Raw genomic sequence first — 26,593 nt, 5'->3', positions numbered from 1 at the left:
AAACTTACTTGAAGGTGGGTCTTTTGCTCATGGTTTGTGTTATGAATCCTGTTTCTGGTGTTTCCCGAACATAATGCCACATTGTTTCCCTCCTTTATTAAAAGCTTTTGCTACACTCAGACTCCGTGCTTGCGAGAGGACAAGTATTGCCTCCTAGAGGCGCCCAGGGGGGTGGTATGTAATTGTCCCAGGTCACTGGGTGGGGGCTTGAGCCGGTTTTGCATTGCGTTATTGAAACGGAACCCCTAGATATTGAACCCGGCCCTTGTTGCTGCCAACTCAGAGGGGCAGAAAGGTTACAGATAGATAGATAGATAGATAGATTCTGATCTTAAATGCATTGATGTAAACCTCTAGTAACTACTTTTTTTCTTGATTTAAGTTTGTCTGGATTTTTATTAGTGTAAATTCTCAATACTGCATAAACTGATTGCACAGTATGTTCTCATGAAGGCAATAATGTCATCAGATGATTATATTTATAAAGAAACACAGAATGATATTGTGATCAGTGGCAAAATATAGACATTTTATTCTTCCTGAATAACCTCCAACCTATCAGTTTATTCAGTGCACCTTTCATTTCCTTGTTTCTGAAGCTGTAGATGATCGGATTCATTATTGGGGGCATTACGGAATAGAGAACAGCCACCAAGAGATTCAGATCTGAGGTTGAGCTGGAGGTGGGTTTCAGAAAGGCAAAGGTGCCAGTGAATAGGAATAAGGAGACCACAATGAGGTGAGGGAGGCAGGTGGAGAAGGCTTTATGCCGGCCCTGCTCAGAAGGGATTCTCAGCACTGCTTTGTAGATCTGAACATACGAAACAATTATAAAAGCAAAGCAGATTAAAAATAAAAGCACACTAAGAGAAATAACAACAACTTCACCGAGGTGTGAGTCAGAGCAGGCAAGGTGGAGGAGCTGGGGGATTTCACAGAAGAACTGATTCACCATGTTGCCTCCACAGAAGGATATCGCAAACGTGTTCCCAGTGTGCAATACTGAGTTGAGAATACCACTGATCCAGGCACTGGCTGTCATTTGGACAAAAGCTCTCCTAGTCATCACCATCTCATAGTGCAGTGGTTGGCAGATGGCGACGTATCGGTCATACGCCATGATGGTCAGTAAGGCAAAATTTGCTGAAGCAAAGAATATGTAAAAAAAGACTTGGGCAACACATCCAGAATAAGAAATAGATCTGGTGTTCGTGAGGGAATTGGCCATGGATTTGGGGATGGTGACAGAGATGGAGCCGAAGTCTAGGATGGACAGATTCATCAGGAAGAAGTACATGGGGTTGTGAAGGTGGCGGTTGAAGGCTGTGGCTGTGATGATGAGAAGGTTCCCCAGCAGGGATGCCAGGTAAAGCAGTAGAAACACCACAAAGTGTAAAATCTGCAGTTCCCGAACGTCAGAGAATCCCAGGAGAAGAAATTCGGTCACGGTGGTTTGGTTGGACATTTTCTTCCTCAGTACGCTTTGTGATGGCTGTGGAGGGAATGAGAAGGACAATGGTCAGGATTAGAGTGACAGAGAGAATGGCCCTGTTTCTCCTTTCCCTAATATATTATTATATGAATCTCAAAGGTGCACAGAACTCGTCACTTACAATGACTAGGTGTTGTTAGTGCTCCTCACATCGGACAATCCATCAGTCATATTATCACACTAGTATAACCTCCTTTAAACTCAACAGAGCTTCATCACTTTACACAAACTGAGGATTTGGCCCAAGGTGTGGCTTGATAAAATGCAGTACGAAGGATGGAATAAAGCACACTCCAAATCCAACAGTTCTTGCAAAGAAGGTCCCTCTATTGTGACCATCAACAAGCTCCCAACTTGGGTATGAAACTGATAAACTAAAATGCTAACACAACCTGATTCCCACTTTGAAGGGCAATATGACGTAGACTCCTCCAGCATCGTAAGTAGCAGCTCATCTGTAATGTTTCTACCGCAAGCTCTGTGCCTGCTGCCTGCTTACAAATTGATTTATGGGACCAAATCCCAGCTGCACTTCAGTCTTCATGTAACAATGGACTAGCAGCATCCCTCCGTTACCGCTCTGTTGTATCGTTTACTCTGCGCTGTGCAGTGCAGGGGTTGTCAGGACACCTAGGTTCTACTCTTGTCTCTGCCAGTGACATGCTGTGTGACCTTAGGCCAGTCATTTCCCCTCTTTCTGCCTCTGTTTTCCCTCCCTCCCTTTCTCTGCCATGTCTACTAGGACTGTAAGGGCTTTCGGAGAAGGGCTGTGGAGCTGATTGTAAAAGGTATTGAGGCACCTAGTGGGATTTTCAGAACCATCTATGCCCCAAAACCCCTTGAAATCAATGAGTTATAAGTTCCTAAGTGTCTGGTGGCACCTTAAAGGCTAACAGATTTATTTGGGCATAAGCTTTCGTGGGTAAAAACCTCACTTCTTCAGATGCATAGAGTGAAAGTTACAGATGCAGGCATTATATACTGACACATGGAGAGCAGGGAGTTACTTCGCAAGTGGAGAACCAGTGTTGACAGGGCCAATTCAATCAGGGTTACAGATGCAGGCATTATATACTGACACATGGAGAGCAGGGAGTTACTTCGCAAGTGGAGAACCAGTGTTGACAGGGCCAATTCAATCAGATTAATGTGCAAATTTAACACCATTAATCTGGGCTTGAATAGGGACTGGGAGTGGCTGGCTCATTACAGAAGCAGCTTTTCCTCTCCTGGAATTGACACCTCCTCATCTATTATTGGGAGTGGACTACATCCACCCTGATTGAATTGGCCCTGTCAACACTGGTTCTCCACTTGCAAAGTAACTCCCTGCTCTCCATGTGTCAGTATATAATGCCTGCATCTGTAACTTTCACTCTATGCATCTGAAGAAGTGAGGTTTTTACCCACGAAAGCTTATGCCCAAATAAATCTGTCAGTCTTTAAGGTGCCACCAGACTCCTTGTTGTTTTTGTAGATACAGACTAACACGGCTACCCCCTGATACTTAAGGTCCTAGGTGTTTCTGAAAATCCCACTAGACACCTAAATGCCTTTGAAAATATAGCCCCGTGTCTTACTCTGTGTAAGTTCTGCACACCCATTTAAAGCATTTATACTCAGCTGGCAGCAGTGTGGAGCTAGATCAGGAGATCAGGGTTCTACTCCCAGTGAGCTCCCATATGTCCTTGAATGGGGTCAGGATAGACAGGCTTTGGCTGCCTGGTTCAACTCTAAACCAGGGTTTAAAGGGGCTCTTCTGTATAAAACATTCTGTGCGCTGCCAACTTTACTGGTTATTCTGTTGTTACCTCCTCACAACTATCCCTTTGAAAGAGAAATCACACAGCTGCAATAGAATAAATGGATTTGAAATCAAGCTCTTATCAGGCAATATTAATGTTCTCCAATTTATTTAAAATTTACGGCTGTTTGGAAATTTTCAGCTGTGTTATTTTTAAGGGAGATTGGTTTTTTAGCTAAACCACACCATCAACAACAAAATCTTAGAATCACAAACATTTTGGGATTATTTTGTAAAGAAACTGAAAACTCAAAAACCAAACTTTTTTGGTATTGTGATAAAAAAAATCCAGTTTTCAGCAGAAAGTTTTTCATTTGCCAAAAACTGGGGGGAAAATTGATTTGGGGTTTCCTGTGAAAAGTCAAAATTTTCCCAAAGGGTGGAAAAATTCCAATAGCAACAGGTATTTGATTAAACTGAAAGTAAAAGTCTTAATGAGTTCATAATGTAGGTCTTATTTAGCATCTTAAGTTTCCCCTGTATGTTGATCCCCCAACATATTTAATTGAAATAGCAAACTTACTGTGCTGATCTTTGTGGATTTTTTCCCAACATATGACACATTCAGTCATCCAGCACCAGGATTCTTTGGTTAATATCTATCTATAGACCAGAATATAGAAGCTAAAGGCACAGGTATCTGAGAATCCTCCCCCCACCCCCTTCATTCTGAGACTGAACTGACAGAAATAGACTCAAACCTGTTGCTCTCTGCAGATGAGCTGTGTGTAGCTGGCACTGAGCATCACTGGCATTAAAGGACTGATCCTACGGGAAGGTGATTTATTCATGTCTATTTCCTAAGTGCTAGTGGGACTCACTCCCTGGAGACCTGCACAGCTCAGCAGCAGAGGCCCAGAGGCAATTGCCTAGGTGATAAAGCCAAAAGAGCCATTCTGTCCCACAAGTTGGAGTCCCACATTTCACCCCCACATATGATCTCCCCCAGCATTCCCTGATTCCAGCCCAGCTTCTGTGTTATCTGTGGGCCAGGATTACAAAGATGGAGACAGGCACCTACGGGGATTGATCAATGCTTCTAAATGAGCTAGGTGGCTAAGTCCCATGGTTATTCACTGGGAGTTAGGAGTTTAACCTGCTTAGATGCTATTGTCAATTCCAATAGGCACCTGTCTCCTTCTTTAGGTGCCTTTGTAATCCTGGTTCTGTGCCTATCTTGTTCACTTCCAAGGCCGGGGCTTCTCCTGAATTTCCGATAATAAAGGCTGGGATTCGCAAAAGAGCCTAGGGGAGTAAGGCGTGTACATCTTGGGCTCCTAACTCCCTTAGACTCCCTTGAGAATCCCAGCCTGAAATGGTAACTAGTACAGCCAGGGATCTAGAGATAGGAGGTCACAAGATGCCAAAAATTATGCAGCTATGTTACTTCAATTCTCCTTGGCTCACTTTACCAAAATCTGGGGCATAATAATAGAGACTGGATGAAAAATTCATAATGAAACTTTTATTTAGAGATGATTCATGATTCAGTTTTGTTTGAGCTCTTAATGAATTTTCATAGATCTGGGTGAAATATTTGTCTTTTTTCCCTCCAAACAGAATTTGCCTGTGTTCCACAGGAATATATGAATCACCAGAGTCCAGTGCCCTGGCTCTGACAGCCTGGAACCATAAGGATGGGATGGGGACATCTGCCCCCACTGCAGCATCATCTGCCTGAGTCTGAAGAGGGCCTGAGACAAGGGATATGTGAGAAGGGAACTGCCCCCGGCATCTTCATGGGGTATGAACTGCTCTGGAGGATTCCAACAACCCCACCTCAGCAGGGAACTCAGTGTGCAGGGGGAGTGGAAGAGCACAGCAGTCCTGACCCCCTCACCCAAGCAGATACACCCTGGCTGGGGAGGTAAGGACTCGGAGTACCACGACTGCCCCCTGCCTGTCTGTGGGCACCATGCTGATCTCAAGGGGTTGGGGGACAGTCACGTTCTCCTCTTCTGGGACAGAGCAGGGGTCCTATGCCACTGTCCCAGCCTCTCTTTGAGGGGTCCCTGCCACTGACACACCATGTGGGACACTGGATGAAGGGGACAGAGTCCCTTGCATGGCCCTGGAGTGTCTTAATCCAGCCCTGACAGCTCAGAGCAGTGACTCCTGGAGGGACCAGCACCAGCTACTGTAGAGGGAGGGGCAGGGACCCTCCCCGTCCCCCGTCAATGATCAATTCTGCACTAACCTCCACCTCAGGGAGATTCCCTGGGAGTGTGTGGCTGGTTGGAGACTTGCATCATGGTGGTTTAATTCATTATCTGATCGAATGTAACTGTGAAGGCTTTCATGATCCCTGTCAGTGTCTCACCCTGCTGGACATTTTGTCTCAGCAATACCTTGTGGCAGGGAGTTCCCCAGGTTAGCTGTGTACTGGGTGGGGCTGGGCAGAGGCCACCCTGAAAATACTGTTCAGAGGAAGAATGATAGTAGGGAAGGAAGGAAATGGTGGCCAGGACTTGTCAATGGGGATAAGGAGGAGAGAATGGGCAGGTGTTTGGAACTGAGGTGGGGGATGCTCCCTGGGGCTGGGACCATTTTAGGGGAGTTGGCCTGAGCAGAGGAGGGGACTGGTGGACAGAGGAGTTAAGCAGGGATCTCTGAGGAAGCTGAGTCAGGAACTCTGGTTGGGAGAATTGGCTCTGTACCATGTGGGGGGATGTCAAAGAATTGGGGCTGAGAGGGTCTCTGGGGTGGAGGGTTGTGAGAGGGAGGGAGGGGATTAGGGGCTGTGGGTGTTTGTTGGGGGGTCTGGGCTGTGTGAGGCAGAGGGAGGGAAACACTCAGGGAGTAGGATAAGGGGATTCAGTGGGTGGAGGATGCAGCAGGGGCTGGAGTCAAAGGGCCTGAATCTCCTCTTCCTTAGACCAGACATACTCCATTGTAACACCATGGACTTACCCTGCGGAGAGTGATGGGGGAATCAGGCTCCTTGTCTCCAATGGAGTTTCTCCTGATTTACATCAGGTGAGTGAGAGGAAATCAGCCCCATTGACTCCAAAGGAGTTATTTCTAACTTTTCTTAACGTTGGTGTGTTTTGGTGCTGATTTTTTGTGCCCAGATAGAGATCAAACCAGGGCTCAGATCCTCACCGCAGAGAGCATTTCCAGTGCTCAAGCCACCCCAGCAGCCCTTTGGGGGAAATAAAGTTGCAGTGTTAATAGCCAGAGTTAGCTCTCAGTTGGGCCCTTCAGCCTCAGAAGTGCTTGGAGTCCTACCGAATGGATTACACACGGAAGGTGCATGGAGAGAGCATGAGCTGGTTGAAAGCTACCTATAAGGTGGAATGTTCTGGCTGGCAAAACTGCAGGCCAGCTGGGCAGTTTGAATTGAGATCTAACCCCGAGCAGAAATCTGAAACTAAGAACAGGAGGCACCTGGCTCTGTCTGAGGGTTTTGAATTGTGGGGAAATGTCACCTGAGTACAGCAGGATATTTAGGAGGTGCTGAAACTATTTTTGAAATACACTTGCCTGCTGGGAGGGGAGGACAATGGGGGTGGGAATTGGGGGAGAAAAGTTTTTGGGGCCACGAGGGGAGGGGTGATTATGGGGAGGAGGGCGGAAAGGGAGGGTGGGGAGGAGGTGGGTTGGGGGTCAGGAGATGAGGAGGGGTGGGACACTGGTAAGGGGGGACATGAGGGTGAGTGACAGGGGGACTGGGACAACAGAGGGGTGTGATGTTCTTCTCTTTGAATGTTCAGGGGGCTCTATACTCTCCCCCCTCCCCTGCTGGCACCTGGATGACTGATATGAGTGGAGCAGTTCACAACTCTCCGAGTGATTGTTTCAGGCTGTACTGTCTCCTGCAGGTGTTTCTCACTCTGCTGAGAATAGCTCATTGAGATGAACAGGCCACTTCCCACCTCTCTGAGCCTGCATGGCTGCAGATGGCTGTGTCCATCTTTGTGCTGCACTTACCGAGAGATTTGGGGGTAGTGGGTGGATGTGAGGGGAACCCAGATTGGCCAAGCAGTGCACAGAATACAGCTCCTTTCCAGAAAAATATGATGGTTCTTAAAAAAGCCTTTTGCTTCACTCATCATCCGTATCCATGGCCACCTACAGCCCCCGCAATGATCACTAACTCCGATCAACAAGCTTTGTTTCTGTTAAAAGATTAGGGGAAATAATGGCTGAAAACTTCATTAACACAGAGTTAAAGTTTCCCAGTGACAGCTCATGCCTGTCCAGAAGGTTGAGTAAAGCTAACCTCATGCTTCTAACAAGGAAATGCAGAATTGAATTAAATGCCCTCATAATCTTAACTCCCCTGTCTTTGTGCAATGCCCCACGACACCCATAACACACATGATGTCCTGTGCCTTTCAGTGTGTGAGAACTCTCCCCTCCCCAGCACACAGCCTCACTTTCATGTTACTTTCAGTTCTGTAGCTAGAAAAATAAAAAGAGCACAGCACCCAGCTGTGTTCCTGTCAGCTTCCTTGGTGTCGGTGTCTATCTTCTTCTCTGCCGGGTGCAGGGGCGGCCTGTCCGTATAGGCGAACTAGGCAGTTGCCTAGGGTGCCAAGTTAAATTTGGTGCCAAATTCGAGGAAAAAAATCAAATGAAAAAAAAAAAGAAAATGAAAAAAAAAAAAGAAATAAAATACAAATAAAATAACGAAGATTTCAATTCCTGTGCAAGTAAAAAGGGAATATGAATTATAATTCAGTTCTCTACATTTCTGAGAATTTATTAATATGTCAGATCTTTTATTTACTGCAAAAATAAATAATGTTTTAGTGAAATATTTTTCAATTTGCGATGTAGGGTTAAGAAGACCCTTTCCGCAATTTTGATAATCAATAACTCAGCCACAATGAAACATATCCGCCAGCAGCAAGAGCTGCAATGCTAGTGACACCTCACTCGAATATACATCAAGGTCGCATAGCCAGAAATTCATGTAGAGCGGAGATATCGTGAGTTGATACATGTCAAACGGTCATTTTAACACACGTCACAGGTAGATGGTTAAGAATCGAGTGAATACTGTGGAAAATTGTGTTTCTTGGTGCCAAAGAATAAAGAATAACGTCTTTCAGCATTATAAATCCAAAATGTGAGTATCTTTAAGCGTTATTAAACTTAGCGTTATTATCGGGCTGTATAATTATGAACTTTTCTTTGTTATAACTGGTTCACATGTAATAAATAATGTCCATAAAAGAAAAGTAACAGCATTAACGCTTAATAGATTACGAAAGTGATGACGTCACACTCCATGCGGGTAACTGTGAGGAATGGGATTACTTTCCAAACAACCGGTGTCGGGTTATAATGTTGAATAAAGTCATTTTGTTTCCATGTAAATGCTGTAACTAACTGTTTTAATAGGTAAGTGAGTGTATGGTACTAATCATTGAACCTTTAAGCAGTGAAAAGACGTGTTGGGATGGCTGCAATGTGGTTTAAATTGCCAACCATGTGGTGTGTCAGCCATCCTTAATGCTATAATGCTTGCAGTCGGGAGCACAGTACATAACAATATTCAAATGCCCCATGGCAGAAAGAGGAAAAAGAAAACCCTCAGGAGCTGAGTATCGTAAACGAAAGGCTGAGAAGGAAAAGGACCAAGCAAAACAGCAGGGATGCTTCCTGAAATATCTTCTCTTTAATCCAAATAAAGATGGAAGCAGTTCACAGCATCCAGATGAAGGAATTTTACTTGGATAGGAGGTTAGCTCACATCCGCATGGAAGCAGTTTGGAACATCAAGATGAAGGTATGTTACTTTGAGATGAGGGTAGCTCACATCCACAAACAATCAGTTGGGAAACTCAAGATGATGGAAACTTGCTTCTAGATGAAGGCAGCTCACAGCATCAGACTGATATGGAAGTGGAGAAAATGTATTCATTTTCAGAGACCCATGCAGAAATTGAAATAAATGAAGTAGAAAGAAGAAAGGATGAGGAAATTACAAACAAGTTACAGTATGGGGACCCAGTGTTAGTTTCAGTTTAACCTTGTTTAATCTTGCCAAATTATTAATGTAAAACATGTATAAAGTTAAAATAAGTTCTGTAAATCAAAGGCCATCTTGGTTTAGTAAAAGAACAAGGTAGCCTCCATTTTGGGTTAGGTTCTTGTTCCTCTATACCAAAAAGGCGGGAAAATAGGAAGAGTGGGAATCTGACCTTGCCCGGTAACAGCTCCCTATAAAGACAAATGAGGGGAGGAGCCAAGGGCTCTTGGGCTTTTGAGCTGTCAGAAGTTCAAGTGTCCAGTTCTCTCTCGTAGTGCGGTACAATCTTGGCACTGACTATTGGCCTGCAATAGTTACTTACTAATTAAGTTGGGGTTGTTTGGTTGTTTGTTATTTTGGGAAAGCAAACTTCCATACACGGACCTGGTCCGATTAGTTGGTTCAATTGTACACTCACAGACGATGCAAAGCAGGACAGGGTGGGAGTTAAAATAGGCATACGTACCTGTCTATTTCATCTGTCATCCATGGTCGGTGTTCATCGCTGGCTTTAGTCATCTGGATCCTGCAGCCTCTTCATCGCTGACATCTGTAAAGGTAGAAGAACATCTTGTATTATAGCGTGTATGAGTGTGTTTTTGTGTTATCCCGAATCTCCAGAATTATTAATCCATTCCCCTTTCCCTTCCTTCCTTTCCCCTTAGCAAATAAAGTGTTGTTTTTTATTTTATATTTGTGTGTGTGGAGTTCATTGGAGTCAGCTCTGATAGATGGGCTTAAAAAGGGGACTCAGCAGAAGATAAACGGTAAGGCTCCCCGAGATCTTCTGACCAGATAGCCTCAGAGAAAGGAAAATCCTTACACCAGCTTCATGGCCCAGATGTGATGACAGTGTTCGGTAAATTCTCGTGGAACATGGATCCGAACAAGTTCATGAATTTCCCTTCCTTAAGGACGGAAATAAAAGAAAATTCTCTGCTCAGCATTACAAGAGGAAACTCATTAATGGGGAAGAAACTCATCGAAACTGGTTACAATATTCAATGTCGAAGGACTCTGTGTTTTGCTTTTGCTGAAAGTTGTTTAGAAATCAAGCAATGGGTACATCACTTACTGAAAATGGTTCGAAGGACTGGAAAAAACATATCTTAATTCTCTCTTCACATGAAAGAAGTACAGAAAAATTGTAATGTTTTCAAAATTGGAAAGAACTTGAATTATGATTGAAAAAAGGAAAAACTATCGATGAAGAAAATTTAAGTGTGATCAAGGAAAAAGAAGAATATTGGCAACAAGTATTAGAGCGTCTGCTTGCTTTAGTGAGAGTTCTCGGTGGGCAAAATTTAGCATTCCGCGGCCGCGGTAGAAATGAAAAATTATACACTCCAGGTAATGGAAACTTTTAAAAATTTGTTGAATACCTAGCTTTGTTTGATCCAGTCATGAAGGAGCATGTACGTAAAATAACTGATGATGAAACACAGGTTCATTACTTAGGAAAAAATATGCAGAATGAACTGATTCAAATCCTAGCAAATGCCATTAAAAAGAAAATTGTAGAAGCTTCCCATTCTGCAAAATACTTTTCAATAATACTGGACTGTACACCAGATGTGAGTCATGTTGAACAAATGATGATGATCATTCTTTTTGTGGATATGGAAAAGTCTGCAGATGAAGATAATGTTGAAGTGCTTATAAAGGAACATTTTTGGGGTTTTGTACCACTGAAGGAAACGACTGTAGCATTTATGACTGAAACTATTCTACAAGAGCTTGAAACAATGTCATTATCTGTTGAAAATTTATGTGGTCAAGGCTATGATAATGGGAGTAATATGAAGGGTAAAGACAATGGTGTGCAAAGGAGAATGATGGAAATCAATCCTAGGGCCTTTTTCGTTCCTTGCAGTGCGCATTCTCTGAATTTGGTTCTCAATGATGCTGCTAGATGCTGTTTGGAGGCAAGCAGTTTCTTTCACCTGGTGCAACGTGTTTATGTGTTTTTCTCAGGCTCAACACGCCGTTGGGAGATTCTGACTCACCATTTGAATTCTCTAACTGTGAAACCACTTAGTCAGACAAAATGGGAGAGTCGCATTGATGCTTTGAAGCCTCTTCGCTATGAACTTGGAAACATTTACAATGCCTAATTGAAATGTCTGATGATACTACCTTTACTGGATCATCTGGCAATATGGCACGTTCAGATGCAGAAGCTCTTGCAAATGGCCTTTCCAAGTTCAAATTTGTGACTTCACTCATTTTGTGGTATAATATCCTTTTCAAGATTAGCCTCCCTAGTAAGCAGGAAAAGAACTTGAACATACATTCTGCTATTCAAAAACTGCAGCAAACTAAAAATATTCTGGAGGAATTCAGAAGTGATAAAGGGTTTGAAAGAACACTGGTAGATTCTCTCGAGCTTGCTGAAGAAATAGACTTTCCGACAGAATTTGAACCAGAGTCAATTCGCATTCGGCAAAAGAAACAGCAGTTTTCATATAAAGGACGAGACACACCCATTCAGAACCCAAAACAAAGGTTCAACGTAAATTTCTACTTCACAGTCCTTGATACTTCTATTCATTCGGTTGACGAAAGATTTCAACAGATGAAGCAGCTAGAGTCTGTATTTGGTTTTCTATATGATAGCCACAGCTTGCAAAAGAAAACAGCAAAACAGATAAGAGAATTTTGTATAAAACTGGAGTCGGCATTGACTCATGAAAATTTAAAAGACATTGATGCTACAGATTTGTGTAGTGAGCTTCAGGCTTTTTCAAGATGACTTAAGAAACATTCCACTCCTGAAGAAGTACTGAAGTTTATTTGTGAAAATAAACTCAGACAGTTTTCCAAACATTTTTATACCTCTACACATTCTTTTAACTTTGCCAGATTCTGTAGCTAGTGGGAAATGTAGCTTCTCAAAGTTAAAATTGATAAAAACATATCTGCGTTCAACAATGGTGCAAGAGAGACTTGTTGGACTTGCCACAATGTCAATAGAGCATGAAATAGCTGGAAAATGGGATCTAAAAGAACTAGTGGCTGAATTTTCAAAACTTAAAGCAAGAAAAGTCATGTTTTAAGAGCACAGAGTGTTTTTTATTCGGAGTGTTTTGTAAATACAGGTTAAAGTTCATTGAAGAGTTTTCTTGTTTCTTTCTATATTGGATGTGGTGGTAATGGCAGTTAAAGCAGGATAGCGTAATGGATGATTTTGGATTTGTAATAATAAAAATTATAATTAACATTTTCATGCATTTTTATTTGAAATCGGACTGAAATATCATCTAGCTGTCATATACAAATCTATTCTGAAAAATTTGTGTCTCTATTTTACCTGATCTCAGAAACATTGGTTGGACACATGGGTGGACGGACAAACTGAATAATTAAGCCTCTGTTTAAAAAAAAAAAAACGCATAAAAAACATTACAAGGAAAAAAGAGGAAAAATATTGCCCAGCTCTAATCTCACCTCTGGAGCAAACCACACTGATAACCTGCCCGACTCTAACCCCACAGAGGGAGAAAAGCATCCACCTTGGATCTCACATGATGGCAGCATCCCTGGAAGGACCCTTGGCTAAAAACAAGGCAGGGCAGAGGACCAAAGCATGTCCCAAGGTGTTTGCAAAATAAAACAGGGATTTCTAACACAGACACATGATCTACAATAGCTAAGAGCCTAGTGGCACCAGAATCTCAGCTGCCCTGGAATAACCTGTTCCTTCATTAACACCACATAATCACTTCTAGGTGAGCAGAGATGTTTTTTCCCTCCTGCATTGTATCAGCAGCTCTTGGGATGCATCCGCTAGAGCAGGGGTGGGCAAACTTTTTGGCCCGAGGGCCACATCTGGGTGGGGAAATTGCATGCAGGGTCGGGGCAGGGAGTTTTGGTGCGGGCGGGAGTGCGGGGTGTGGGTGCGGTGTGCAGGAAGGGGCTCAGGGCAAGGGGTTGGGGCAGAGGAGGGGTGCGGGGTGTATGAGGGGGCTCAGGGAAGGGGGCTGGGGTGCAGGATGGGTGTGGGGTGCGGCAGGGGCCTCAGGGCAGGGGGCTGGAGTACAGGAGGGGAATGGGGTGTGGCTGGGGTGTAGGAGGGGTGTGGCAGGGGGCTCAGGGCAGGGGGTTGGGGTGCACAGGGGTGCAGAGTGCAGCAGGGGGCTCAGGGCAGGGGGTTGGGGTGCAGGAGGGATAAGGGGTGTAGGCAGGGTGCTCAGGGCAGGGGGTTGGGGTGCAGGAGGGGTACAGGGTGCAGGCAGGGGGCTCAGGGCATGGGGTTGGGGTGCAGGAGGGGTGCGGCAGGGGGCTCAGGGCAGGGGGTTGGGGTGCACAGGGGTGCAGAGTGCAGCAGGGGGCTCAGGGAAGGGGGTTGGGGTGCAGGAGGGGTACAGGGTGCAGGCAGGTGGCTCAGGGCAGGGGGTTGGGGTGCAGGAGGGGTGCGGCACAGGGCTCAGGGCAGGGGGGTGGGGGTGCAGGAGGGATGCAGGGTGCAGCAGGGGGCTCAGGGCAGGGAGTTGGGGGGATGGGGTGCAGGAGGAGTTCGGGCTCCGGCCTGGCACCGCTTACCTGGAGCGGCTCCGGGGTGGCAGCGACGTGCACTGGGGCCAAGGCAGGCTTCCTGCCTGCCCTGGCCCCATTCCGTGCCACACCCAGAAGCAGCCGGCACCACGTCTCTGTGGCCCATTGGGGGCGGGGGGGATGACAGAGATCTCCACGCACTGCTCTTGCCTGTGGGTACCTCACCTGAAGCTCCCATTGGCTGTGGTTCCCCATTCCCAGCCAATGGGAGCTTGGGGGGAGGTACCCACAAGCAACAGCAGTGCACGGAGCCCTCTGCCCCCTCCCCCCGCGGGCCCCAGGGATGTGGCGCCAGCCATTTCTGAGAGCGGTGTGGGGCCTGCAGCACCACAGGGGGCAATCCTACATGCCGGATCCAAAGCCCTGATGGGCCAGATCCGGCCCGTGGGCCGTAGTTTGCCCACCCCTGCGCTAGAGGAATCCACAGCTCAGGCTGCCCTGTCTGCTTGAAGTCAGTCACCAAGAGGTACCCAGAGGTGAAGACTAAAAACTAAGGGCCAGGTCATGAGCTTGGGTAAATTGTTACACTTCCATTGAGTTCATGATAGTTTGGACTATTTATGCCAACTGGGAATCTGGCCTTTGATTTCCATCGAGCGATGTCAATTTGCATTAGCTGGGGATCTAGCCCATTACACAGTTATAAATCCATATATTTTGCCTGCCAATCTGATCTGAAGCTGATTCAAAAGTTCTGAACCAGTCAGCACTTTCTTAGCTCTTTGCCCCATGGGTTTAATTACAAGTGTAACTTTTATTGGTGATGGAGAATGGTTCAGTCCCACTAGGGATAGAACCTTGGAGGAATTCAGTGTTGCACAGTTTTCAAGTATCTGATCTTCAGCTTCTGTTGGGATGAATGGCCCAAAATCTTTCTTTCTTTCTTTCTTTCTTTCTTTCTTTCTTTCTTTCTTTCTTTCTTTCTTTCTTTCTTTCTTTCTTTCTTTCTTTTTCAGACATTACATTAATGTTTCTCTTACTACAGACAGCACTAAACTAAAAAGCTCAATGGGCTGCAGATGCAATGCTGGACAACTTTTTAAAAATATTTAATTCACATTGGTCGCCCAGCAGGTGTAAATTGGCTGTAGCTCCTTTGGAGTCAATGGGCCCTGCTGCCTGTTCTGCAGAGTGTTAATCGCCCTCTTCATGTTAATTGCCCACTTCCTTTTAAGTGGTCTCCTAAAACATGTGTGATCCCCTTATGCATAACAATATGTCCCATCTTCTACTGATCTTGGACACTATGGTTCTCTTCTCCAGACCAGAGGAAGAGCTCTGTGAAGCACAAAAGCTTGTCCCATCCACCAACAGAAGTCGGTCCAATACAAAATGTTACCTCATCTTCTTTGTCTCTCTCAAAATCTTGAAAAATCTTGCAGGATGGGAAACCCATTTCCCACCCAGCTGAACTCTTCAAGTATTCTTCCCTGCTCGGTGCCTGGTTACCCTGTCGATCTAGATAACAATACAACTTAGCTGTAGATCTCAAAGTGATTTATCAAGCCGGGTAAGTATCATCATCCTCATTTTTCAGATTGTACAGAGAGGGGAAAGTGATTGGCCAGAGGTCACACAGCAGCTCAGAGGAATATAACCTGAGTGTCATGAGTATCAGTCCCTTAGGGTATGTCTACACAGGGATAAAAGCCCTGTGGCTTGGCTGTGGCAGGCCTGGGTCAGTTGATTCGGGGTTGCAGAGCTTGGTCTGTGGGGCTAAAAACTGCTGTGTAGGATCCTAGAGCTCAGGCTCCAGCCTGGGTCCGAATGTCTGCACAGCAGTTTTTCAGCCCCGGAGTCTGAGCCCCATGAGGTGGAGTCAGCTGACCCAGGCCAGCCATGGTTTTTTTATCCCTGTGAAGACATACCTTAGTAATATTGCTCCCTCTGGTCATGTAGCAATTGTGACACTGACAGGCCAGCTCAGGTCAGAGCAATAGGCCAATGAACTTGTTTGTTGTTAGGGCTTCTCCTACCCTCCCTTGGTTCTTGTCATGCAAGCAGAAAGCAGATAGCCAGAGTCCAAAATGCAGGCAATGCGATGTTTATTGGGGTTAACAAGCAAGCATAACCACAGCTCTTTACACCAATAGAGCTTCCTCTCCCTCCTCCTTTGAGTGGGCTTAATTATACCTGTAGTGTATGCCTCTGGTACCACCCTTGCAATGTATGGTCCTATTCCATTTTGGAGGGCCTTGAATCTGGGGGCCTCAGTACCATCACTTTTGTACCCCATGGGAGGGGTAGGGAGTGAGCTTATGCACTGGTCAGGGTTACCTTTTTCATTGGCTTTTAGTGTTCCCTATAGCTCCCCCCATCTCCCGGGCCCCTCCCAACTGGTTACTTGACCTTGTCTTGGGAGAGGAGTCAGACAGCCGTCAATTATACACTGTATATCAAACTCCCACCATATACAGCAACACTTTAACTCTATTTCTTATCTTTTCTCTTTGTACTAAAAAAAACCATCTGGCTGTAGGCAGAAGCAACACACACTGTTTTTTTTTTTTTTCCTTGTTCACATACGTTGATACGGGTATAAGATACAAACAATTATATTTTTAAAACCTCAAAATTCAAGTGGGCAAACAAAACCCAAAATTCTATCTCAGGCAAATAAAAAGGCCTACATACTATATTACCATCACTAACGTGTTAATATCAACAAAATGTTAAGTGTACTAATTCACTCAAGTGTTAATTTAGTTCAAAGGAAATGGGAATGATATTGTCTTCACTTGTCTGTAACCTGCTGAATGCTATCCCCTTACATTATGTATATCCCTGTACTTAATTAACCCTAGATCCAAAGTGTGAATTTACTTGATGTGTGAACTTCATGAAAACTAACAAAGGATTGTTGTATGCTGTTACATTACAATTTACACTGCATGTATCCCGGTAATTACATTTGCCCATCAAATGCGATTGGAGCCTTGGAAATGAAGAACATGCTAACTTCAAAGCACGGCTCATTGTGTTCGACAAAGGGAAATCCACAGACCCAGTCTGCATTTAGTCAACAGAGGAAAAACCCATGCTGTGATGGAAACACTTGCCACATTGCTTTCCGGGGAAGACAGCTATAAGAATGGATCCAGGGAATGGTTCTGTATCTCTGGTCACGTCATTCTGTCTGGACAACAGTTCCCATCTATAACATGGATATAATAAAAAGAACAAGGAGTACTTGTGGCACCTTACATACTAACAAATTGATTTGGGCATAAGCTTTTGTGGGCTAAAACCCACATAATCAGATGCATGGAGTGGAAAATACAGTAGGAAAAAATATATATACAGAGAATATGAGAAGATGAGGGTTGCCATACCAACGTAACAGTCGGGGGAAAATTCGCATTTATTCAAGCCATTACATTACTTTGTTTCCTCATGAAAATTTTGGTTTTTTTGTCAAAGAAAACCCCCAACATTTCTCAACGCTGACCATTTTTGTCTGAAAACTGTCAAAACCATTAAATTAAATTAAAAAACACAATTTTCAGCAAAAAATATATGTTCATTTCTTTAAATGAAAAACAGAAAATGTTCAAGGAAAGTGAAGACTTTCTGAGAAAATGTTGTTTGCTGAACCCTGCGATTTATCCATTGGGAAACATGGGGATGGAATGTTTGTGAGCACTCCTGGCTCAGATACTGCAGTCATGGCAGCCATATAGACACTTTAGATCAACAGAGCAGTGAACAATGGGCCTTTTTTTCCTGATCATCTCTAGAGTTGAGTTATGACAGTTCCTTCCATTAGAGGCTATCATGAGGCTGATGTCATTATCAGATTCAATTCATCCATGGGCACCATTTAATTTGGTGCCTGAATGGGAACTGAGGTCTTCTGAGCTGGCCTCTGGGCATAAGGAAAAAGTTACATTCCATGTGCAGCACTGGATGAGTTGATTTTTCACCTTCTGTGAAGCACCAAGTATTGGCTATTGTCCAGAGCCACCAAGTATGTCAGTGGCAAAACCAAAAACCAAGTCCCATGAAAGCTGGGTGCATAGTACCTTGGAGGACCTGGGCCTGGAACAAGTTCTGAATTCCTATCTACTGCACAAACTTCCTTAGACTCCCTTGAAAATAAAAGCCCAAATATGTATTTTTTTGCACAATTCTGGAGTCCTTTCAGGATGAAAATGTGGCTCAAAATAATGATTCCAAATTTTGTATTTTAAAATTAACAAGAAGGCAATTACAAACATTGAAGGACCCCTAAAATGAGCTGGACTTTGCATGCGAGGAAATGATCCATTGTAGGCATCACCTTTCAACGGACTAAAATCTCACCATTTTAGGAGCTGCAGGAAGACAGCAGCTTTTGTTTTTTATACCAGGCTCAGCGGTAAGTCATTATTAATGTTCACTTCCAAACATACTGTCAAGGCTACTTCCCCACTCTGAACTTTAGGGTACAAATGTGGGGGCCTGCATGAAAACTTCTAAGCTTAACTACCAGCTTAGATCTGGTCCGCTGCCACCACTCCCAATGTGCTAATTCCCTTCCATGGGTAGCCTTGAGAGACTCTTCACCAATTCCCTGGTGAATACAGATCCAAACCCCTTGGATCTTAAAACAAGGAGAAATTAACCATCCCTCCTCTTTTCTCCCACCAACTCCTGGTGGATCAAGATCCAACCCCCTTGGATCTAAAAACAAGGAAAAATCAATCAGGTTCTTAAAAAGAAGGCTTTTAATTAAAGAAAAAGGTAAAAATCATCTCTGTAAAATCAGGATGGGAAATAACTTTACAGGGTAATCAAACTTAAAGAGCCCAGAGGACCCCCCTCTAGCCTTAGGTTCAAAGTTACAGCAAACAGAGGTAAACACCCTAGTAAAAGGTACATTTACAAGTTGAGAAAACAAAGATAAAACTAACACGCCTTGCCTGGCTGTTTACTTACAAGTTTGAAATATGAGAGACTTGTTCAGAAAGATTTGGAGAGCATGGATTGATGTCTTGTCCCTCTTAGTCCCAAGAGCGAACTCCCCCAAAACAAAGAGCACAAACAAAAACCTTCCCCCCACCAAGATTTGAAAGTATCATGTCCCCTTATTGGTCCTTTGGGTCAGGTGTCCGCCAGGTTACCTGAGCTTCTTAACCCTTTACAGGTAAAAGGATTTTGGAGTCTCTGGCCAAGAGGGATTTTATAGTATTGTACACAGGAGGGCTGTTACCCTTCCCTTTATAGTTATGACACATACACATGCACAAAATAATATTTGCCCATAAATACACAATCATGTACACATAGAAACACACACACAATAATCCACAGTCAAAACACACATGTAGTGATACAATATTTTTCACTAATAAACACACAATATTGTGTATTCACACACGCAACAATAATGCACACTTGCACTTCAGAAGAAGCACTGACAACACACACAAAAGTTACACAATATTTTTCAGTAATAAACACATAATATTGTACATTCACATCATGTATGTTCTCAAGGACACACACAGGAATAGAAAACTCACATGCACATTGATTTCAACTCAGGTATACACTCACAATAATGTACACTGATAACAACACACATATGAGCAGTGTATTTGACTAGCAAACACAGTGAAAGAAAAGTCTCAGTACATTGCAATTATAATGTAATCTCACAAAAAGAAACACATAAGCCAGATCTACACTAGAAACTTTCACCATCATAGCAATGTCGACTTGGAAGTGTGATTTTTTTTTGCAACATTTCTATACCGGAAAAACCCCTAGTGTAAACATGGTTAATCCACCTTAAAAAGCGCGATGTGGCTTGTTTTTCTCAGAGAACGAGTGAAAGCAATTCCAGCAAAACTTCTAGTACATTTACATTAGGGGAGTTTGTTTGTATTACTATAGCAGCAAAACTTTTCCAGTGTCTCGCTATACATTCTCTCTCTTCTACTCATATAAACACAGACACACACACATACACTCACATTTACACGCACACAGATTCACCCCCCACCAAGTTATTTAGGTACCTAAGTCTTATTTTCAAAAGTGACCTTGGCACTTATAAATATAATAGAGCCAGCTTTTTAAAGGTATTTAGGTGCCTATAGAGGAGTACCAAAATAACCTAGGTGCTTAATACCTATAGAAATCAATGGGTGTTAAGTGCTAAGATGTTTTTGAAAATCTCATAATGCACCGAAATACCTTTAAAAATCTGACCTGAGTGACTAAGGTATTTTTGAAAATGGAACCTTGCCACATAAGTGCTTTTGCAAATGTTACCCCTCGCCATGAGGCAGCCGCCAGCCAGAGGCAGATACGATTGCTCACGATGGTGACGTATTGCAGCAGGTATCAGATGATGATATAGAAGTCTAAGGACATGACATCAAAGAGGAAGAACTCCATGCAGTCCATCAAGAAGTGGAAGTAGGCCTGGGCATGGTAGCAAGGGAAGGAATTTGTCTCCCGATTGCTCACCATCGGGATGACCATGCTGGTGAGGACATCTAGGAGGGAGAAGTTGGTGATGAAGGGGCATACTGGACTGGTGAGTTTGGAGAACAAGACCCAGAGATTCTGGCTTTGAGATAAACTTTTATTTCATGTTAATAATCCAGAACCCAGAAAGGGAGTATAATTCCAGTGCACCAATGGCAGGGCTTTATTTGATTGGGAAAGGAGAGTAACTTGTACAGTGTCAGGGTCTGACACCAATTTGGTGTTAGCCTTAAACCCTATCCATAACCCTACCCATAGGCAACAGAGACTTAAGTATAAGTTTTTCTTTAAACCTTCAATGGGGCCTCTCGTGTTTAAAGTTAGGATGTGTTGAAGTGGCTGCGGAATCAGGGCCTTTGTACAGAATATTCAAAGTGAGTTTTAATTCCATAATCATGAGTTTTTGGACCAGATCTTCAGATGGTGTAAATTCTCAGAGATCAATTGACTTCAACAGAGCGATGACAATTTAAACCAGCTGAAAATTAGCCCCTTGATGTTTCAGGAACCAATGTGTGATACTTCCATTTATTCAGAGAAACAAAACACAGCATGTTTAAAATGTATCCAGTCAAAACAGCTCGAAGTCCAAACACCGAGTACTTTTGATGAGCTGTTTGTAAATGAGTGATGGAGTAAGATATAGTCATAAAAAATCTTTGCTAAATATAAGATTTAATAAGGAGTACTTATAAGAAAATCATGATGTGGACAAAGACAATCATTAACAGGAAAAGAAGCACCATAATTTTCATAGATTATTTGTTATGTAGCTAGCTAGTTATCTAATCACATGATCTGTTTTTGTCTGTCATATATGTAGTGTACAGAACCATGCACAAAGACAGTATTATAATACTAATAACTTCTGAGATCCTTTCTCAGCTTGGAAGTGAGTAGATCTACATGGGATATTGTATGGAACACCAGATAAGTGAATGTGATGGCACTTTTCCACTTACACCAAGGCTAGAACAAAATGACCCCGAACAACTGACTTACACCAGTATTTATGTCACTACTGAGTGGAGCCCAGACACTTTGGGCCAGAATCTCATCAGTATTAAACTGGTGATGTCAATGGTTCTAGTCTATATTGGTGCTGGTTTAGATGAGTTAGGATATCAGACCCTTACATTTCTGTCATACTCACTTTCTCCAGGGGTCTGTCAGCCAATTCTGGATCCTTGTGTATATAGGCTATTGGCCAAATCCTAATTTCTTTGAAGTGAGAGGCTAAACCTCAGTGACTCCAATGCAATCAAATTTGGCCTCATTATCCCAAGTTAGATTTTCTTTAGAAAACATTGGAAAAAGTTTATCTTCAAAACATTCTTTGCACCATAGCAAGAATGACACAGCTCTTACATAGAGAAGATGGGTGAGGTAATATCTTTTATTGCGCCATCTTGTGTTGGTGAGAAGGACAAGCTTTCAAGCTACACGGAGCTCTTCTTCAGGTTAAAATAATAAAAGACAGCTACTTGAGGCTTTTTGTCTCTTAACATGTAATTAATAATACAATAATATCCCAACAGTATATACATAATCATTTCAGGAGGAACTTAGCCATGCAGAAACTTCTTTTCCACACTTTTATCATTGTGGGGAGCAAACCTTTAGCTCACTCAAAAAACCGGATCAAAGAGATGACATAAGAGCACTCTCAAGAGAAGGCAAACATTGAATATCCTGTCTTACCAAACACTCAAGACCTCTCCAGGCCTTCCCACCTGCAAACCCACCTGGAACAAAGAAACAAATAAAAACAACAAACAACTAAACAAAAATAAACTAAAAATCTGACAAACAAAAAAAACCCCAAAGAACAAATGCATTGATACCATTGAAAAATAAGAAGAGCCAGAGAACTCACTAGGGACTTTGCTATGGCTACTGATTTTATGTACAAGGTTATCACATAGAATGGTGATGGCTAGCAGTAGATAGATAGATAGATAGATAGATAGATAGATAGATAGATAGATAGATAGATAGATTCCAATCTTAATTACATTGATGTAAACCTTTAGTAACTACTTTTTTTCTTGAATTGTTTGTCTGGATTTTTATTAGTGTAAATACCCAATTCTGCATAAACAGATTGCACAGTATGTTCTCATGAAGGCAATAATGCCATCAGATGATTATATTTATAAAGAGATATAGAATGAAATCGTGATCAGTGGTGAAATATAGACATTTTATTCTTGCTGAATAACCTCCAACCTATCAGTTTACTCAGTGCAGCTTTCATTTCTTTGTTTCTCATGCTGCAGATGATCGGATTCATCATTGAGGGCATTATGGAATAGAGAACAGCCACCAAGAGATTCAGATCTGAGGTTGAGTTGGAGGTGGGTTTCAGGAAGGCAAAGGTGGCAGTGAAAAGGAATAAGGAAACCACAATGAGGTGAGGGAGGCAGGTGGAGAAGGCTTTATGCCGGCCCTGCTCAGAAGGGATTCTCAGCACTGTTTTGAAGATCTGATAATATGACACAGTTATAAAAGCAAAGCAGATTAAACATAAAAGCACACTAAGAGAAATAACAACAACTTCACCGAGGTATGAGTCAGAGCAGGCAAGGTGGAGGAGCTGGGGGATTTCACAGAAGAACTGATCCACCATGTTGCCTCCACAGAACGATATTGCAAACGTGTTCCCGGTGTGCAATGCAGAGTAGAGAAAACCACTGATCCAGGCACTGGATGCCATTTGGACGAAAGCTCTCCTAGTCATCACCATCTCATAGTGCAGTGGTTGGCAGATGGCGACGTATCGGTCGTACGCCATGATGGTCAGTAAGGCAAAATTTGCTGAAGCAAAGAATAAGAAAAAAAAGACTTGGGCAACACATCCAGAATAAGAAATTGATCTGGTGTTCATGAGGGAATTGACCATGGATTTGGGGATGGTGACAGAGATGTAGCCGAAGTCTAGGATGGACAGATTCATCAGGAAGAAGTACATGGGGGAGTGAAGGTGGTGGTCGAGGGCTATGGCTGTGATGATGAGAAGGTTCCCCAGCAGGGATATCAGGTAAAGCACTAGAAACACCACAAAATGTAAAATCTGCAGTTCCCAAATGTCAGAAAATCCCAGGAGAAGAAATTCGGTCACAGTGGTTTGGTTGGACATTTTCTTCCTCAGTACACTGTGTGATGGCTGTGGAGGGAATGAGAAGTACAATGGTCAGGATTAGAGTGACAGAGAGAATGGTCCTGTTTCTCCTTTCCCTAATATCTCATTATATGAATGTCAAAGGTGCACAGAACTCATCACTTACAATGAGTAGGTGTTGTTAATGCTCCTCGCCTCTGACAATCAATCAGTCATGTTATCACTCTAGTGTAACCTCCTTTAAACTCAACACAGCTTCATCACTTTATCCCATCCTAGGATTTTGCCCATGGTGTGGCTTGATAAAATGCAGTATGAAGGATGGAACAAAGCACACTCCAAATTGCGACAATCAACAAGCTCACAACTTGGGCATGAAACTAATAGACTAAAATGCTAACACAGCCTGATTCCCACTTTGTAGGGCAATATGACGTAGACTCCTCCAGCATTGTAAGTAGTTTCTACCCCAAGCTCTGTGCCTAGACGGCCAGCTGCCTGCTTCCAAATTGATTTATGGTAACAACTCCCAGCTGCACTTCGGCCTGCATGTAACAATGGACCAGCAGCATCCCTCCGTTACCGCTATGTTGTATCATTTACTCTGCCCTGTGCGGTGCAGGGGTGGTCAGGACACTTGGGCTCTACTCTTGTCTCTGCCAGTGACCTGCTGTGTGACCTTAGGCCAGTCATTTCCCCTCTTTCTGCCTCTGTTTCCTCCTCCCCCTTTCTCTGCTGTTTCACCTTAGGCCAGTCATTATTAATGTTCTCCAATTTATTTAAAATTTACGGCTGGTTGGAAATTTTCAGCTGTGTTATTTTTAATGGAGATTGGATTTTCATCTAAACACCACCACCAACAACAAAATCGTAGAATCTGTCTGCTTCCCTCAAACATTTTAGGATTCTTTTGTAAAGAAACTGAAAACTCAAAAACCAAACTTATTTGGTTTTGTGATTAAAAAAAATCCAGTTTTCAGCAGAAAGTTTTCATTTGCCAAAAACTGGGGGGGGGGGAAATGATTTGGGGTCTTCAGTGAAAAGTCAAAATTTTCCCAAAGGGTGGAAAATTTCCAATTAGCAGCAGGTATTTGATTAAACTGAAAGTAAAAGTCATAATGAGTTCATAATGTAAGTCTTATTTAGCATCTTAAGTTTCCCCTGTATGTTGATCACCCAACATATTTAATTGAAATAGCAAACTTACTGTACTGATCTTTGTGGATTTTTTGCCAACATATGACACATTCAGTCATCCAGCACCAGGATTCTTTGGTTAATATCTATCTATTAGACCAGAATCTAGAAGCTAAAGGCACAGGTATCCGAGAATCCTTTCCCCACCTCCTCATTCTGAGACTGAACTGACAGAACTAGACTGATACCTATTGCTCTCTGCAGATGAGATGTGTGTAGATGGTGTTGAGCATCACTGGCATTAAAGGATTGATGTTGTGGGAAGGTAATTTATTCATGTCTATTTCTTAAGGGCTTTCAGGAGTCACTCCCTGGAGCCCTGCACAGCTCATCAGCAGAGGCCCAGAGGCAAGTGCATAGATGCCTAGATGATAAAGCCAAAAGAGCCATTCTGTCCCTCAAGTCTGACCCCCACATAGCACAGGCCTATGATCTCCGCCAGCATTCCCTGATTCTTGCCCTTCTTCTGTGTTATCTGTGGGCCAGGATTACAAAGATGGAGACAGGCACCTACGGGGATTGATCAATGCTCCTAAATGAGCTAGGTGGCTAAGTCCCATGGTCATTCAGTGGGAGTTAGGAGCTTAACCTGCTTAGATGCTATTGTAAATTCCAATAGGCACCTGTCTCCTTCTTTAGGTGCCTTTGTAATCCTGGTTCTGTGTCTATCTTGTTCACTTCCAAGGCCTGGCCTTCTCCTGAATTTCAGATAATGTAGGCTGGGATTCACAGAAGAGCCTATGGGAGTAAGGCGTGTACATCTTGGGCTCCTAACTCCCTTAGACTCCCTTGAGAATCCCAGACTGAAATGATAACTAGTACAGCCAGGGATCTAGAGATAGGAGGTCACAAGATGCCAAAAACTATGCAGCTATGTTACTTCAACTCTCTGTGGCTCACTTTACCAAAATCTGGGGCATAATATTTGAGACAGGATGAAAAATTGATAACGAAACTTTTATTTAGAGATGATCCATGATTCAGTTTTATTTGAGCTCTTAATGAATGTTCATAGATCTGGGTGAAATATTTGTCTTTTTTTCCCAAACAGAAATTAACTGTGTTCCACAGAACTATAGCAATCGCCAGAGTCCAGTGCCCTGGCTCTGACAGGGGCCAGCAACAGATACTGCATCACCCACAGCCTGGAACAACAGGGATGGGACTGGGAGATCTGCCCCCACTGCAGCATCTGCAGCATCGTCTACCTGAGTCTGAAGAGGGCCTGAGACAATGGCTATAGGAGAAGGGAACTGCCCCAGGCATCTCCATGGGGCTTGAACTCCCAGCACCACTGCTCTGGAGCACCCCACCAACCCCACCCCAGCAGGGGGCTCAGTGTGCAGGGGGAGGGGAAGAGCACAGCAATCCTGACCCCCTCACCCAAGCAGATACACCCTGGCTGGGGAGGTAAGGACTCGGAGTACCATGACTGCCCCCTGCCTGTCTGTGGGCACCATGCTGATCCCGAGGGGTTCAGGGACAGTCACCTGCTCCTCTTCTGGGACAGAGCAGGGGTCCTATGCCACTGTCCCAGCCTCTCTTTGAGAGCCCCCTGCCACTGACACTCCACGTGGGACACCAGATCAAGGGGGCCGAGTCCCTTGCATGGCCCTAGAGTGTCTGAATCCAACCCTGAGAATCAGCAGAGCTTTATTGGACTAAATGTGCCTCTTTCCCCAGGTTCCTGGGAACAGCCCTGCTCAGAGCAGTGACTCCTGGAGGGACCAGAGCCAGCAACTGGAGAGGGAGGGCCAGGTACCCTGCCCCCCCTCAATGGACAATTCTGCACTAACCTCCATATCAGGGAGATTCCCTGTGAGTGAGTGGCTGGTTGGAGACCTGCACCATGGTGGCTTAATTCATTCTATGACTGAATGTAATTGTGAAGGCTTTCACGATCCCTGTCAGTGCCTTACCCTGCTGGTTATTTTGTCTCAATGATACCTTGTGGCAGTGGGTTCCCCA

General features: G+C 43.7%; 2 protein-coding genes across 2 annotated transcripts; both read right to left on the bottom strand.

Annotated features, from left to right (window-relative positions):
* Nucleotides 1-508: 508 nt before the first annotated feature.
* On the bottom strand, nt 509-1,465 carry LOC135888446 (olfactory receptor 14A16-like). The gene has a single exon (XM_065416256.1). The coding sequence runs from the start codon at nt 1,463-1,465 to the stop codon at nt 509-511; it is 957 nt and encodes a 318-aa protein (XP_065272328.1).
* Nucleotides 1,466-22,489: 21,024 nt separating this feature from the next.
* Nucleotides 22,490-23,446, bottom strand: LOC135888412 (olfactory receptor 14I1-like). The gene has a single exon (XM_065416219.1). It carries the CDS (start codon nt 23,444-23,446, stop codon nt 22,490-22,492), a length of 957 nt encoding a protein of 318 aa, XP_065272291.1.
* Between the last annotated feature and the right edge of the window lie 3,147 nt (nt 23,447-26,593).

The sequence above is a fragment of the Emys orbicularis genome, chromosome 13, assembly GCF_028017835.1.
Source record: "Emys orbicularis isolate rEmyOrb1 chromosome 13, rEmyOrb1.hap1, whole genome shotgun sequence".
Classification (NCBI taxonomy): Eukaryota; Metazoa; Chordata; order Testudines; family Emydidae; genus Emys; species Emys orbicularis.
This window is presented reverse-complemented; position numbering and strand designations above follow the sequence as displayed.